The 16,151-nt window shown below is 44.3% G+C and overlaps 1 protein-coding gene across 2 annotated transcripts in view; it reads left to right on the top strand.

Annotated features, from left to right (window-relative positions):
* bcar1 (BCAR1 scaffold protein, Cas family member) overlaps positions 1–12,997 on the top strand; it is a 63,999-nt gene extending 51,002 nt beyond the window's left edge. For both annotated transcript variants that reach the window (XM_041221576.1, XM_041221575.1), the window contains exons 3-7: positions 4,406–4,546; positions 8,063–8,182; positions 8,286–9,554; positions 10,874–10,963; positions 11,828–12,997. In XM_041221576.1, the coding sequence (XP_041077510.1) occupies positions 4,406–4,546; positions 8,063–8,182; positions 8,286–9,554; positions 10,874–10,963; positions 11,828–12,337 (2,130 nt within the window). In that variant the 3' untranslated portion in view covers positions 12,338–12,997. The remainder of the gene's footprint in view (positions 1–4,405; positions 4,547–8,062; positions 8,183–8,285; positions 9,555–10,873; positions 10,964–11,827) is intronic.
* Positions 12,998–16,151: the final 3,154 nt, after the last annotated feature.

Here is a 16,151-nt window from a genome sequence, read left to right as displayed (position 1 = left end):
ATACTGTTTACTGGAGGGATTTCAATGGAAGGGAAGACTTGTTACCAAATGCAGATATAGGTTTTAAAACACATGTTTTTCCATTCTTCACAATGACAATGTAAAGACCAGATAGAATGGTGTATAAAACTTGCTAGACTGACAGACCCTACCATCCATCCCTATAGCGCTACTTGTCTGCCTCTCTGTGATAAATATGAAGAATGAATCACTTAGCAAAGACTGCTTGTATTTACCAGTTAAACATAGACAACCGTATATTTAAAATTAGCTGCATTGTCATCATAAAAAAGCAATCATTCATCAATTTCAAAGTGTTTAGATAACAAGTAGAACCTCTTTAACTTGAAGGTGGAATTCTTTATTAAACACAGATAGATGCACGTCAGCAAGTTCAAGCAATGGCAAGCACAAAAACAAATCATTTTCATCCACTTTCTCATCCTTGCTCGTCTCTCACTCCCTGTGTATAGTTCCTTAAGAAGTGTGCCTTGGTTTAGAGTGACACTGTTACTGCCAGTAACTTTATGGTCGTTGCAGGTGACTGCCAATAGTCTGGAGAGGCACCTGGCACTGCTGTGTGCCATCTGGACCGTGTATCTCTCAGGATGTTTGTACAGGGTAGATCCAGTGCTGTGGTTTCTCAGCTGTGTGTCGTAAAAAGCAAAGACTTTATTATATTTCAAATAGTTCCGGAAGGGGAATGCAGAGCCTGTTTTACCTTTTTTTGGACCAGTTTTGGATCAGTAACCCATCCATTCAAACCAGGTGTGACATCATCTCATGCATCGGAGGCAGTTTCTACAGTGGAGCCTGTGGAGGGGCTGGGTGATGACAGTGCAGTTATTGGACAAGCGAACCGAGAAAGCAAACAAACACTCTGTAATAATCTGTGCTGTTTATTTTCTGTGCTGAAGCGTGATCCAGAAACATCAGATTTTTAAAGACGCGCATTTCTCTGGGATTATAGAGCAAGGTGTATTACTGAAGCTCTGTTTGAATCTAATAAAGACTGAAAATGCTCGTGGCTTTGATCAATATCTGCTGCAGCGCACCTCGTTTTGATAAAAACTGATTCAACAAACGAAACAGCATGAAGATCTCACAGACACTGCCTGTGGTGGGACGGCATGTACTGTACGGCACGTTCCCTGACCTTGTCTCCATTACTGCAAAACCAAGAGTGCAAACATACAGTACGGGTTTAGTTGCCAGATTAGAGCTGTATTTACTGGTCACGTTGCGCTTAATATTTAACAAAGGGGCATTGATTTCTGTGTCATAATCAAGTGTGTTGAGTTTTTAAAGCTAGCTGATTCGACCTGTGGGTTATTAAGCACTCTGGTATTAGGTGCCTCCCATATTCCTCTCTTCGCTGTCTAAACTGGTGCTCAGTAGTCTTGAATCACAGTGACAGATATGAAATGCCTGTGAATTCTGCTTTATTAGCTAGCACAACGCCGGTCGCTTTTCCAGACTCAAATTAGAGGTCCAGACTCAAAACAGAGGTCCCTTTCTCTTCCAGGCACAGTGTTTAATAACTCAAGGCTAAAGCTAAATGCAACATGTCATCATTCACAAAGCAACTGCATTGCACACAATGTAAGCAAGCACATGCTGTCAAAAAGACTTGTGCCGGGTGCTTGCTAGTTAGCGTGCGACTAGCTGTCTGAGATTGATGGTTGGGCTGAACGCCTTGTTGAGTACAATAAGCAAACCCTTATTTATTCAGCAGCTGCATACAGTGCCGGTTCAAATTCACTTCGCTGAAAGACACCCAGCGATCGTTTGTACAAGTAACTCTGCAAACAAATGCACAATAATAAATTAAAGCATCAGAATACTGTATGTAATAAGGGTTTTATATGGCTTTGAGAAGATCTGCCTTTAAGAAATGAATTAGTCTTGCTGCTAGAAGGGGAGCTAGAATTTTCTGCACTTCTAATGGATCTTTGTTAGGTTGGGGGAGCAAATTGACTTGTGCTTTTATTCCGCTGAGTAAATCTCCTTCAAAGTGATGTTTTTTAAAGAGACAGATTCATGTTTGCTAGCAGGCTGCATGCAGTGTTTTCTACTGAAACTGCCTTGTGTATGGGTGTCTGTATACACAGCTCTGTACCTCCCAGGACTGAACCCTCCTTGGCCGCAAGGAAGCCAGCAAGGAAGCAGAAGAAAGCAGAAGGCCTTTCCTGGCCCTTTCCTGCCAGTGTACCTAGCGTGCCGATTCAATGCACTTAACTGCTTTGTTTTCAAATAGAAACTGATAGAAAAGCAATTGGCTCGCACAGTCCACTGACCTTGGCAAAGCTTAGAAGTGTAAATTATTAACATTATAAAGAAAAGACATGACTGCATTTTACCCTGAACTGGCACAAACTGACTGGCAGTGACCACCTGAGACATACCCATCAAGGGCTTTCCTGTGCACATACCACCTAACTACTAGATCATTGTTATAGAGATGACCCATGGGCTGAGCTAAAAGAGGGGGGTAGGGTTAACCTGGAAGTGTTCTAACGGAAGTGGCTTTAATAAATTATTGTTGGAGGCTCCTTGGAAGCCTTTTAACAAATCAGGCGTTTCACAAACACGCTCCACTCTTAATCTCATCAGCACTGCTTCCCTCTGCCTGCTGGTGGTAATGTTGGAATTGCCAGGAGGAGGAGGAGGAGGAGGAGGAGGAGGGGGAGGAGGAAGGGAGCTGGCAGCTCTGGGCCTGACAGCTGTCTCTCTGGTTTTTTGCAGGCCAGTAATTTCCGCTGGCCACCAGAGGGTACCCTAAGGCAAGCCATGCTTCCTCATTTCATCTTCAGAGCTCAAGCCCTGCCTGAGAGCCTCTTGAAGGCACTCCAGAAAAGTAGCTTATGTTTTTTGTGGATTTTCTATACCTGACTAGTTTATGTCAGCTACACTGCTCAATAATACTGTATAACCAATACCCTACCCAACCCTAAATGCCAAGCAGTAGGAACAGACTGCAGTCCCTGAAGGATGCATTGTTTATTTCTGCCTCAAGGAGAAATCTAATCCCTGAAATGATGCTAATTTCCCCAAACATCTGCCTCCAGGAGGTCTCAAAGGGGCAAGCAGCTTCAGGGAGCCTGTCTGAGGAAAGTTCATCAACTCTGGTCCCTTCTCAGTATCTATACTCCTTTCATTGTTTTAATAATCCCCTGCAGCGGAGCAGTTACCAACATGACTGAGCTGTAATGACCCGAATTGTACTAGTCTTACCTTACCTGAGCGCACTAAGGGTTCCAGGGTCTATGAATCCACACCTTTGTCTTTTTTTCATTTAAATGAGATTCGTTTTCAGTCTAATTCTGTACAATGAAGATGTATTACAACTTTAACAAGACCGAAATGGTGTAAGATCCCTGAGCTGTATTTGGTAGTATATTCATAGAAGACTGGATGTTGGGTGCTGTACCAATGCACAAAGTGTAGCACTCTTTCTTCTTCCACTGCAATCCCACCTCTATCCTAGCGCTGTTTTCACAGCTGTGCCTTCACCTGCAGATAAGAAATGCACCCTTTAATCAGAAAAGGCAATCATATGAGGGCTAGCCGAAAAAAAACAAACATCTGAAAGGAAGGAATAAGCCACTTAAGCCTAAACTTAATCTTACACTCGAGATTGTCAAGTCAGCAGGGTGACTCCAGGGGTATAATTGTGCAGTACAGGCTTCTGCTTGCACAGTCCGGTGTCCCCTTGTCCTCTTTGTTGAACGTGTGAACATGGCACCAGATTGATTCAACACTGTACTTGTAATAATAATGGTTATTTACCCAGTAAGGTCAGCTGAAATGACTCAGCTGTTTCCACAGGGAGCAGGCAGCGCTGACAATAGCTGAACAAGCATTCCCACGCTGCCCTGGCAAGTGCACTAGACCTGCCCAGGAATGATCACCATGTTAGGGGGTCAGAGGGTAGATCCATTCCATTGTCATCGGCTGATCTTTGGCCTCTGTCAGTGACAGTGAATGCCAGTTTCTGTCCTGGGTTTTGTTTTGTTGACATGTCTTATATACTCTCTTGCAACCCCTTGTGCCTTGAGAATGCATAGTAAAAAAATGTACAATATCAGAACTGGGAGGAAGATTATCATAAACTCACAATGCCCCCTTTGGACTCAACCCCAAATTGGTCTAAAGGTAAACTACTTCTAGAGGTAAACATAAATCATTTACACCAGAACGCTATTTCTAAAATTCTTAGAAAATGTTACAAAACACACTTGGTTTGTTTCAGTTTCACATTCCTGTCACAACAGCATGGAGTAGCGCTTTGGAGTGGAGGCCCTTACAAACCGGGCCCGACTCCCTTGAAGCAGGGAAGGTGTTGCTTGGCTCGCTGGCAGTCCAGGAGGGTTTGCTGACTGGACGGTGTCGCTCTCTTTTGCAGGTGGTAGTCCCGACAAGAGTGGGACAGGTCTACGTGTACGACTCCGGCAAGACGGAGCAAGACGAATATGACATTCCTCGGCAGGAGATTTACGATGTCCCACCAACCAGGGGGGCTCCTGTGAGCCAGTACAGCCAGGAGGTAAGCCCTAAGTCTGAGCCCCTGCTCCAGGATGTGTGAACCCTGCATGTGAGAGTCAATATGAGAGGCTGTATGGACCCCGCATGTGAGAGTCAATATGAGAGGCTGTATGGACCCCGCATGTGAGCGTCGATAGGAACTGTGTGCTGACCTAAAAAAACTACATATAAGTGTCCGACTTTATCATTTCACATGGAAGTAAATCTCAAGCGGTCCAGCTCAAGGAGAGCTGTTTGGTATCACACTGGCACACGCGCCAGCTGAAAGCATATGTATTTTGTTGAAAGCACTGCACTCCATGAATATTTGATCTTTAAGTGTTTTAAAGTGCTCCGTGTCTGTTCTCAAGAGGGACTCCATTTTTTCCTCTTTCTGTTTTTAGAGGAGCTGTTTTTTGTATAGTGAAGCAGGGCTGTGTTTAAACGGGAAAGTGCTCTTGTGTTTTAGCTTGTCTAGCTTTTTAAAATTGGACACGTTTGTGGTGGTGAACTGTCTTCTGTAAAGTTTCTTCATATCAGTAGTAACACAATGGGTTAGTACAGCACACCCCACCCTGAAAGTGAAAGCAGGAAAGCCTGCAGGCAGCTGATGTGCCTGTGCCAATCGATTCGCTACGCTCCACCCACTGCAACTTATACTTTCTTGCACGAGGAGGCAGGCCTCTGAATTTCACTAGGGCTTTTCAACCTTGATAAAGAGCATGCTCCACACTTACTGGTAACTCCTGTAAAATAAATGAGCTGGACAGAGAATTACTGCATAAGAACAAAAAAAGGGATCCACTATTAGCAAATGTGGATTCATTTAGGCTATTACCAATAAACCTTCCTATACAGCAGAAGTACCAACAAAGGGTTGAAAACCAATTGCCTTACCTTTGATTAGTTAACTTAATTACTGTGATACTGTCACCCCTTTAAATGCGCTGACAAGTTTTACATCAGCTTAGAATATGAAAATAATTCAAAGACAACACCACCAGATTCACTTGTCATGTGATGGTCTTTGCACAAGTGGAAACGACGAGGGTCCTTGCCTTTCCTAACACAGAGCTGACATCTTCCCGTCAGTGTCCTGCACAGAGGCTATTCATCCACAGACTGCTGTCTGCCGTGCCTCAAGTAGCAAAAAGGAAAGTCTATATTTAAAGCTCTTCTAAATAAGTCTCCAGATGTTTTGTGAAGTGCACAGAGAAGGACGACTTCAATCACAATAACTTCTTTCTTTTTCGGCTTGCATTGAAATGCGAAAGAATTCATTTCGACCTTGAGATTCTGTGGCGCACGCATCAGGTGGTTTGATTTGAAATAAAAAACCTTTCTCCCCGGTGTGTGCACTGATAAAGAGAACATTCTACAACTACTGAAAATAGAAACAATATCCGCATACCTTCATAACAGCTCATATTTGATAAAGGGATACGCTCTGGGATATCAGGTTCAGAATATTCTTTTGGACAATCCCCCCCCACCCCCCCCCCCCCCCCCCCCCCCCCCCCCCCCCCCCCCCCGCAAGCAATTTAAAAAGAATAGTAGACTTGTTTGAACCTTTTTATGAGCATTCTGATTTTCTCTTTTGTTTTCTGCTTTTTTTTCCTTTATCTGATAAAATAACGTTTGTGTGAAATCGGGTTCAACCCTACTTGTACAAATAAATACTTTATATTCGTCATTGTAAAGCTAAGTCCCATCCTAAAAGGTACAGTCAGTTTTTCAGTACAGTAATACCTAAACATATAAAAATACATTTAAAAGGCATTACTGGAACAGTTATAAACTGGAGTAATCACATTTGTTTTAGAAATATCAGAGCCCACAACCACCACAAACATACACTGAAACCGCCACTGCAGCGTAGCAGTGCAAGGCATAAAGTTCTGTGCTGTACGGAGGGGCCAGTCAGATCGATGCAATCACACTGTGAAGCAACACACCAACAACAAGCACGTGGAGCCAGACCGGCTGAGAAACCCAGCTACTGGTAGCATTCCAAAGCAGCACACTATTGTGCCAGGGCTTTAGGGTAAATATTTAGCTTGGTATTCAAAGTGCCCCCTTGCCCCTGGAAGGCCTCCAGAGCAGATGATGTCTTAATGCACGGGTTCAATTAGAATTGCTAATGTGCTCATTTGGAGAAAACAACTAAAAGGGCACCGTTAAGTGTGTTAATAAAGATTTAGAGCTTCCACCTTGATTCAGATGCACTTTCCTTACATAGGGAAGGTTTAAAAGGGCAAGCAACAAATACAGTTAGTATGCATGCCTGCACGCTGCTTCCTTGCAATGAACTCTCCAGGCTCTTCAAGAAACTCCCAGATCTCATTCTTAGGCCAGCTGGTTTTGTTATGTATTCTTTTTCATGTTATTCCACCCAGAACAAAACAGAGCAAATTGTGCTCTGGAGAAAAAACTCGGCCTTGATACAATACTGAGCTCCCCCCTCGTGAAGGTTTACTGCACTATACAGTACAACATCGTAGGTGTGTAGGAAAGTGTAGTAAAGCACAGTGGAAGCTCAGTAAAGCATGGTAAAAAGCATGGTCAAGCACATAGAAGAACAATGCTAAGCTTGGTAAATGCACCAGTATTACATTTGAAAGCAGTTTAGTGCAATATTGAACAATATTGAACCATCTGTTTCTATTGGATCTGAAGTGCTGTTCCAAATCCCCTTTCCCAGCAGCGCTCAGTAACGCTGCAGGTTCCATTGTGAACAAGCCTGCTTATCATGACAGCACTGCTGTCTTGAAGAAGGAATGCTCGAGACAAGGAGCGTTTTATTCTGTGAACGGGTGTGAATATCTTCAGTGTACGTTAGATGAATGCTTCTGTCATCACAGTGACCTCCTTCAGCGGGCCGACTGAATGCGGTGCTTGTTTCCGCAGCTCAAGAATAATTCTTCAGGGGGGGGGGGGGGAAGCAAAGCCATTCTGTTTGACAAGCAGAGAAATACATAGCAGGGCAGATAGACAGACCCATAGATACAGAGATGGACGATGCCTGTGCTACTCACATCCAGTTCAGTGTGTTGTATTCAGCAGGAATGTTTCAGACATGATGCTGCGTCTCTACCCCTTGTTTCTTACTGCTGTTTGTTCCCCTTTTTACAAAGATAATGCATGTATTCCCTTGTAATACAGCAGCACTGTGTTGTAATAAATTTGCACGATGCTGTACAAGCCCACAGAAAGACAAGTGAGACAGACTTAACAACAACACAACATTTCCCTGCAAATAATACATAATCTGTTCAGTCTGCTGAAGCTAATTTAAAAACAGCCGAATTGTTTTAATAGGGCACATATCCGCTGAAGAAGAACATGTTCTCTCAGAGTGTATAATGAGCTCTCCGGTGCACACGTTTCTATTAACACACATTATTCTTTGATAGTGTTTGAGGTTGTACATCAGAAGCTGTTAATTGGTTTCCCCGGAGTGTTAACAGACAGATACAGTAGATGGGATTCTATAGCTGGCTGCACTGCTAACCTTTCACTTTCGTGTGTCTTCTTACAGGTGTATGACACCCCTCCGATGGCCGTCAAGGGTCCCAACAGCCGGGAAACGGTCCAGGAGATCTACGACGTGCCACCCAGCGTGGAGAAGAACCTGCACAGCCAGATGCAGTCCCAAACGGTGAGCCACTATATTGCAACCCACTTCAGAGCCCACTTTTCATTATAGGGAGAAAAAAAAAAGATCAAAACATTTTCTAATCCCTGTCTGTCTTCTCCTGCAGGTTTATGACTTCCCCCCGTTGGTCAGCAAAGACGTTCCGGACGGACCTATCAGAGAAGAGACTTATGACGTGCCCCCGGCTTTCATGAAAATGAAGAAGAGCCCTGAGATCAAGCATGGTCTCTCCCAGGTCCTCCCGCAGTGCCCCCCTGGGCTGGAGCAGCACATCCCAGAGGACGTGTACGACGTGCCCCCCCTATCGGGGAAGCTCCAGGACATGAGCCTCGCCCAGGAGATCTATGACATCCCGGCCAGCCTGAGGAGGACCAGCGGCAGCCAGGACGTGTACGACTTCCCCAGGGAGCACCAGGGCTCCTCAATGGGGAGCAAGCTCATGTCAAGCGAGGAATCGGGCGACTACATCTACGACGTGCCACCACAGGTGGTGCGAGACCCCGCCTCGGCCGAGGAAAGGACCATCAGCTTCAAGAGGCTGTCTGCCTCCAGCACCGGCAGCACCAGGAGCAACCTCTCCACCTCCTCCCTGGATGTCATCCCCGTCAAGGAGTCCTCCATGGCCAAGGAGCTGAACTTGGACTTGGACGTTGCCATGGAGGTGCTGGTCAAACTCCAGCACAACGTGGAGAGCTCAGTCTCCTGCCTCATGTCCTTCATTAGCAGCAGCTGGAGGAGCCAGGAGCAGATGGAGACCCACCTCCAGAGCATCAAGTCAGCCGTGGAGCGGGTGAAGAACTCGGTGAAGGACCTGCTGGAATTCGCCCGCGGGGCTGTCAGCAACGCCGGTCAAGCCACTGACCGCACGCTGCAAGCCAAGCTGGGAAAGCAGGTGCAGAAGATGGAGGAGGGCTACCAGGGACTGCTAAAGCACAGCCAGGCACTGGACAACTGCAACTGGGCCCTCAGTGAGCTGGCAGCAGGCAAGCCCAGCTCGGGCGACGAGCTGGACCGCTTTGTCATGTGCTCCAGGGGCATCCCCGACGACACCAAGCAGCTGGCTTCTTTCCTCCACGGGAACGCCTCTCTGCTTTTTAAAAGGACAAAGCAGCAGCAGCAGCAGCAGCAGGCCCCGCAGACGCCCCAGCTTGGAGACTCTCGGCTCTCTGCGTCTCAGGCAGGGTTGGAGAACGTGGGCCAGGTAACCAACAACAACAATGTCTCGGCCTACCAGACAGGCCTCCCTGAGAAGGCCAACATCCAGTCGAGGCCTCTGCCATCACCACCAAAGTTCATGGCAGAGGAGTCCCCGGACAGCCAGTACGAAAACACGGAAGAGGGCTGGATGGAGGATTACGACTATGTTCATTTACAGGTTGGTTATTTATTTGACCTGATCTTCATTTTACAAAGCCTTGACTTCTCCCCTGTTATACACACACACACATGTCTTTTAGACCTTGGCGTTAGTAAGGGTGTAATGATTCATAGTGTATCAGTGAATTGTGATACTCTCATGGTGAGACGTCTGTTTGTCAGATGTAACCATGCGCTCGCTCGAGTGCAGTTTTCACTGCCTGTTTGTGTAGCTGTGCAATGCTCTGTCCCCCTCTCCCTACAGTTTCATCGTTCAGCAGAACAATGCTTTTAACTTTTCCTTTTTGTCATGTTCCATGTATGTAAGGTTTCAGTTATTGGCTTTTGTTGATGGTGGGCGGCAGGTTGTCCTTGCATGGCTCTTCTGGCGTTTTAGGACATGGTCTCTTCATGAGCATTGCGCCCGCTTGCATTCTTTTCTCTTTTCATATACAGAGTACTGTGCACACAGACACACATGCACATGAAGTTTCATTCTATTGATGCTTTTTCAGGTGGTGCACAGTAACACCTACTGGTAGCATGTGTAACTGCGACAGACACAAAGCATCCCAACAGCCCAGGACTTTTTTTTAAATTGCCCTCACAAAATGCTGGTCTGAATATAAAATATAAGAAAAATATAAGAAGTGATTCTATTTTAATGCACTTTTCTCTTCTTGGTTTTGTAAAAAACTGCTATGTTGAAGTGTAAATAAAGTAGATACAATTATTTTAAATGGAAGACATGGTGTGTATGTTAATTATGTATGTAGGCTGATACGATGGATTTTTGTCATTTTTGTATGTGTGTATGTTTCGATATTCAATATACATCTTACTCATATGGACCATGTAATTACTTTATAGTCACTAGAAGTATATATGGAACTGATAAGAATGTTCCCCTAATTGATGTATAACTGATAAATCTACCAAGACAGTCCTTGTAAAAACTTGCCATAGTAAAAGCATAATAGAGCATAGTGAAAGCATATTTAATAGGTATGTGTTGTAAAGCCCATAGAGGTATGGTAAATAATATTTAAAAACACAGCGAAACAGGGTAAGCAATGGTAAATACATACTATGGGAAGCATGGGAAAAATGCTAAGTTACCATGTGGAGGGAAGCCCAACAAGGCTACAGTTTAGTGTAGGTTAGGGTTAGGGTTAGGGATAGGGTTAGGGTTAGGGTTAGGGTTAGGGATAGGCATAGGGTTAGGGTTAGGCGCTCTGTAATTACTAGGTGAGCCTTACTCTCTGCTATATATTTATAGTTTCTTATTTGCAGATAAAGAAATACAAAATAAAACATGTTTTCTTTTATTTTCTTAAGGGTAAAGAGGAGTTTGAAAAGACTCAGAAGAAGCTGCTAGAAAAAGGAAACATTATCCGGCAGAGCAAATCAGTGCTGGAGCAGCAGCAGGTAAGAACTAGTCTCACCTGGCTGTGTGCAGCAGGAGTAGCCTGGGGTGTGACTTGCCGTGATGAGGATGATGAGTCACAGAGCGTGCTGCGGCTCTGGTCTCACCTGGCTGTGTGCAGCAGGAGTAGTCTGAGGTGTGACGTGCCGTGATGAGGATGATGAGTCACAGAGCGTGCTGCGGCTCTGGTCTCACCTGGCTGTGTGCAGCAGGAGTAGTCTGAGGTGTGACGTGCTGTGATGAGGATGATGAGTCACAGAGTGTGCTGCGGCTGTGTTTCAGCACTGCATTGAGAAGGGGTTGCCCTGAGGCACTCCCTGTGTCTCACAGGCTTAGCCCACATGTTCAGATTTGTGCAGGAAGAACCCTTCAAAATGCCAAGCATTGGCTGAGCTCCAAATTAGCAGCTGGCATAAGGACACAGCTTTGCTATACGGGTAGCACACTAATATAAGCACATTAAAGGGGAGCAGATGCTCATCACGATATGTGTTGTCGCGCATTCCTATGACCGAAAAGCTGCAATACAGAAGAGTTATGACTTCATGATTTATTTATTGCAGGGATGGAAATAAGACTCCTGTTGCATAACAGTTGCACCCTTTCCAGGTTTTAAAACGGACTTGATTAGCCACAGTGTGCAGGCAACAAGCTCTGGGTGTGTCTTATTAAACTCATAGTAAAACCAGACATGGATTGATTGGTTTGGAAGTGCTCATTTCAAAGTGGAAAGCAAAGGCAAGAACACCAAAGGTATATTTACGAATAGACAGCAGGCACCTCCATAAAGCTCATATTGGCTCTGCGTCTTGCACTGTGTTGTGTACTGACCCGTCCCCTCTCCCTCTCCCTCTCCCGCCCCGTAGCTGAAGCAGTTTGAGCGTCTGGAGCAGGAGGTGAGCCGGCCCATCGACAACGATGTCTCCAACTGGACACCCCCGACGCACTACGCCCAGGTGAGGAGCAAGCTGAGCCCCGGAGACCAGCAGCTGCTGCTCTTCTACATGGAGCAGTGTGAGGCCAACATCACCATGCTGACCAACGCCATCGACGCCTTCTACACCTCCATCACCAGCAACCAGCCGCCTAAGATCTTCGTGGCCCACAGCAAGTTCGTGATCCTGAGCGCGCACAAGCTGGTCTTCATCGGGGACACGCTGTCCCGGCAGGCCAAGGCGCAGGAGATCCGCAGCAAGGTGACGCAGCACAGCAACCTGCTCTGCGACACGCTGAAGGAGATTGTGGTGAGCACCAAGAGTGCCGCCCTGCAGTACCCCTCGCCCACCGCGGCCCAGGACATGATGGACAGGGTGCGCGACCTGGTCAACACCACGCAGCACTTCCAAATGGTGCTGGCACAGCTGGCAGCCATGTGAGGATGGATTTTATCAGACTTTTTATTGTGCTTTTTAGATTTAAAAGGACTTATTATCGGACTGTGAAAGACCATTGGTTGTAAATTAATGATTGTAAATATTTTTTTTTTTAAGAGATACTACTAGCAAGAGGGGAAATTAATTAACTATATATATATAGTTTCTTTTCTGGTCAATTTCAATGAGGAAAAAAAGTAGTTTTTAGATGATATTGATTATTATTATTATAATTATTATTGTTGTTGATGTTATTATTATGAGAAAATTAATCAAAGGGTGTTTCAATTTCAAACACGTGTATATAGAAGTGCTGTTTTCTTCTCGGGTGATCAGAAAGGTTTTTAAAAAACTATCCTGTAATGAGAGAGGAAAAAAAAAAAAATTATTTTTCAGAGGTGATTTTAAATGACGCAGAGCAGAGGTGGGATTCTGTTCTCTGGCTCTTGTTAATATGATGGCGCATGGAGACCACCTGAAATCCTGGAGCGGAGGGAGGGAGAGCAAAGAAAAGTTTGTACTGTGACAGACAATTATTACAGACGTCAGTGATCTGCATTGTCAGGGGACCGTTTTAATTAAAGAACTCTCTGTGCTAATTAAAAGGTCCTAATTAAGTGGAATGAATCATTTCCACAGTATCTCTTAGCTCTGGTGATGAAATTTTTTTAAAAAATTAAAATAAATAATGAAACAGCATCCAGAGTAACAGCGAAGTTGGGGGGGGGGGTGTTACAGATTCCTGATTGGGGTCACTTCTTAATACAAGGCATCGCTTTTTGAAGGCATGATGTTGGAATTCAGTTCATTTTGTAGCACTTTTGCCTGCTGTAACCCAACGTCAAACCCTGTCACAGCTCCTTCCACTTAGTAGCCCACTGGAGACCCGTGCTAGCCCGAGGTTCCGAGTTACCCAGGAATCCCTTTGCTGGGGTCACAGCAGACCACTTTGAGAGGCATGGTTTTCTGTCTGGAAGGAAGGCAGGCATGCAGGTCACATCTGAGCTGCACACCAATCCACTCGCTGGCTGGGATGACAATGCTTCGCTAAGCCACTTTATTTTCCTTTGTCTATCGATCTACTGTTGCTGGTGGCAGTGTGGTACCCAGTGACTGGACCATCCCACCCCTGTTTTTGTAAGCCATGGCTAAGAAACCCTGACCCTGCTGAGCCTTTACTAGCACTGTTAACTCTTTGCATTGCCTCACATCCTTCCTTCACAGAGTCATCTGTCCAGAACCAAACAACAACAATAAAAAAAAATGTGTCATGAATCTGTAACGTGTCCTGTCTCTTGAAGTGTTGTGCACATTAAAGAAGGGGGGGGTACTAATACCATACCTAATTCGCCTTTGCTTTACTGCTTCTTTTCCCATGTGCTTTGCAACCCAGTGATCTTAGGTAGCAATGCATTAGCAATCCTGTATCAATGCAATGGTACTTCTAAGGAGTTCAGGAAATCCATGCGATAGATTATTAAAACAGACTAGACAACACTAATACACCGTGCACATTTTCTACCTTCCTATCAATTAGCTTGCAGATAAGTGGAGAGGTAAAACGGATACAGTCTCACCCAGTAAATGTATAATTCTCCGAAATGAAACTCTTTTGTATCATGCTCTGGGTAAAAGGGAAATTGCTTCCTGCCTCATTCATTTGTTATCATGTTTTCCCATGCGGAATTTGAAATGGTAACTTCTGTCAACCGGGACTATTCTTTGCTAAACTTCGGTTGACTCCTGAATTCACTGCATACCAGGGAGTAGTAGGGCCTTTTGAAAATGGGAACATGTGAAAACAGTCAGACAAAACTCCACACAGAGTGAAAGTCCACAACAAACTAAATATTTTGGCTTTAGCATTATAGACATATTTAGTTCTTAAAAAGGGGGGGGGGGGAGTTGCTATCTTTGTGGGGACATTTTTTTCAAATGTTGATAGTAATACCTACCCACACACACACACACACACACACACACACACTGGCTACACCTATTTAATGGCGGTAAACAATGTTCTACGCACTCGTGTGAACTAGCAGTTGTGTATTTTTATGCACATTAATTGCAGTTTTTCCTGTGTACTTACTGGCATGCTAATGCTTTGTGAACACTTCCAAAGTAATCCTCTGCCCTCCCTACATATCTTCCCACCCGGCAGCACGTAATCGGAGAGGACACTTACACACGATTGATGCGCCACATGGAAACGTACTCCGGCAAAACTAATCCACAGTGAGGGCAGATGCCACTCCCTGGGATGTGCTGCCACCTAGTGGTACAGATTGTGACCCAGAAATATACCTCATTTACTGACAAATTACCCTAGTTACACGAATTAAATTCGAGAAACCGAAGTTAAGGCATTCGTTATACTGCGCCCACAGATCTCCTTTACCACACAGACGTCTTTTATTTGAAGACCCTTCTTTATTTACAGCTTCCTGAGAAATACTGCTGCTGCTAACCAAATTCATCGCTGCTGTTCAACATTAGATTATTAGTATATTAACTAATTACATCGATTGACGGCCTGATTAAAAAAAAAAAGATTGGTGCTCGAACGTCGAACCAGTAGGTTCGATAATTAATAGCATGTTTCTTTGGAAGAGAAAAACATGACTTTCGTGCCGTACAGCTTCAATTTAATTGTATCGAATGAGGTAAGTCGGTTTTTGTTATGCGATTCATTATTCGTAATTCCGTGTATTTATTTATTTATTACAAATGTTTTAAAAACACCGAGTTGCTTTTGATCAAACAACTGTAAATATGTATCTTTATGTTAAGCATATCATTCGAAGTCAAAACTGACGGACAACATCCAAACGGCAAGTCATATGATAGAAACCTAAACTGGCAGTTAAACAGACTGACCCCACGCAATTAGCATTAAATATCTTATCACATCACAGGAGTAGAAGTGATTAAACACTGTATCTCTTCTATGCATATAGCCTAGACTACACCACTGAGAGTGTGTGTGTGTGTGTGTGTGTGTGTGTGTGTATATATATATATATATTATATATATATATATATATATATATATATATATATATATATTACACACACACACACACTGTGCAAAAGTCTTAGACATGTTGCATTATTCAACTCTGATACATTATGAGCATCAGTAATTTACTCAAAGCCTCCACTAGTGTTTTCTACTATTATAACAACCTTGACTTGCATAAAGAAGGAAAAACATTGAGTGAAATAACTCGCATCACTCGATTTTCAAGGTGTGGTATCCGAAGCATAATCAGAAAGTACAGAGAAACAACATCTGTAATTGACAAACCCAGGACTGAAGATCCAAAAAGACAAGGGTGAGCAATACTTGAACATGACATCCTTGAGGAATAGAAAGAAGACCAGCGTTGAATTGACAACAGACCTGGCAGAAATCAACAACCCAAAGCACCTTGACCAAACAAACCCCATACTGAAGCACATTTCCGTCCCGTCCTCTCTCAAGCAGAGGCAGTTGGCCTCAATAGTGTGGTGGTTTTGTGATGTAGACTTAACTCACACTGCAGGGGTAAGTTGATATCCCTTATAAGAGTTTCCTATGTTCAAAAGCACAGTGAAAGCATGGTGAAGCATGGGTACATAAAGCGGGTATGGTAAACCCTATTAATAAACAGGTCAAACCAGGGGTGCGTTCAATAGGCAGAGCGCTCCAGAGCGTTGCGTCGCTCTTTCTACTGAACGCCCTGCCCGCAGAGACCGCTGCCCAACAGAGCTGCTTTTTTATTTACTGTTCACTGTATAAATGAAGAAAAAAAAAACTAAACTGACAAAAACA

The sequence above is a fragment of the Polyodon spathula genome, chromosome 21, assembly GCF_017654505.1.
Source record: "Polyodon spathula isolate WHYD16114869_AA chromosome 21, ASM1765450v1, whole genome shotgun sequence".
NCBI classification, from domain to species: domain Eukaryota; kingdom Metazoa; phylum Chordata; class Actinopteri; order Acipenseriformes; family Polyodontidae; genus Polyodon; species Polyodon spathula.
The sequence above is the reverse complement of the archived record's forward strand: the minus strand, read 5'-3'. Positions and strand labels throughout refer to the sequence as shown.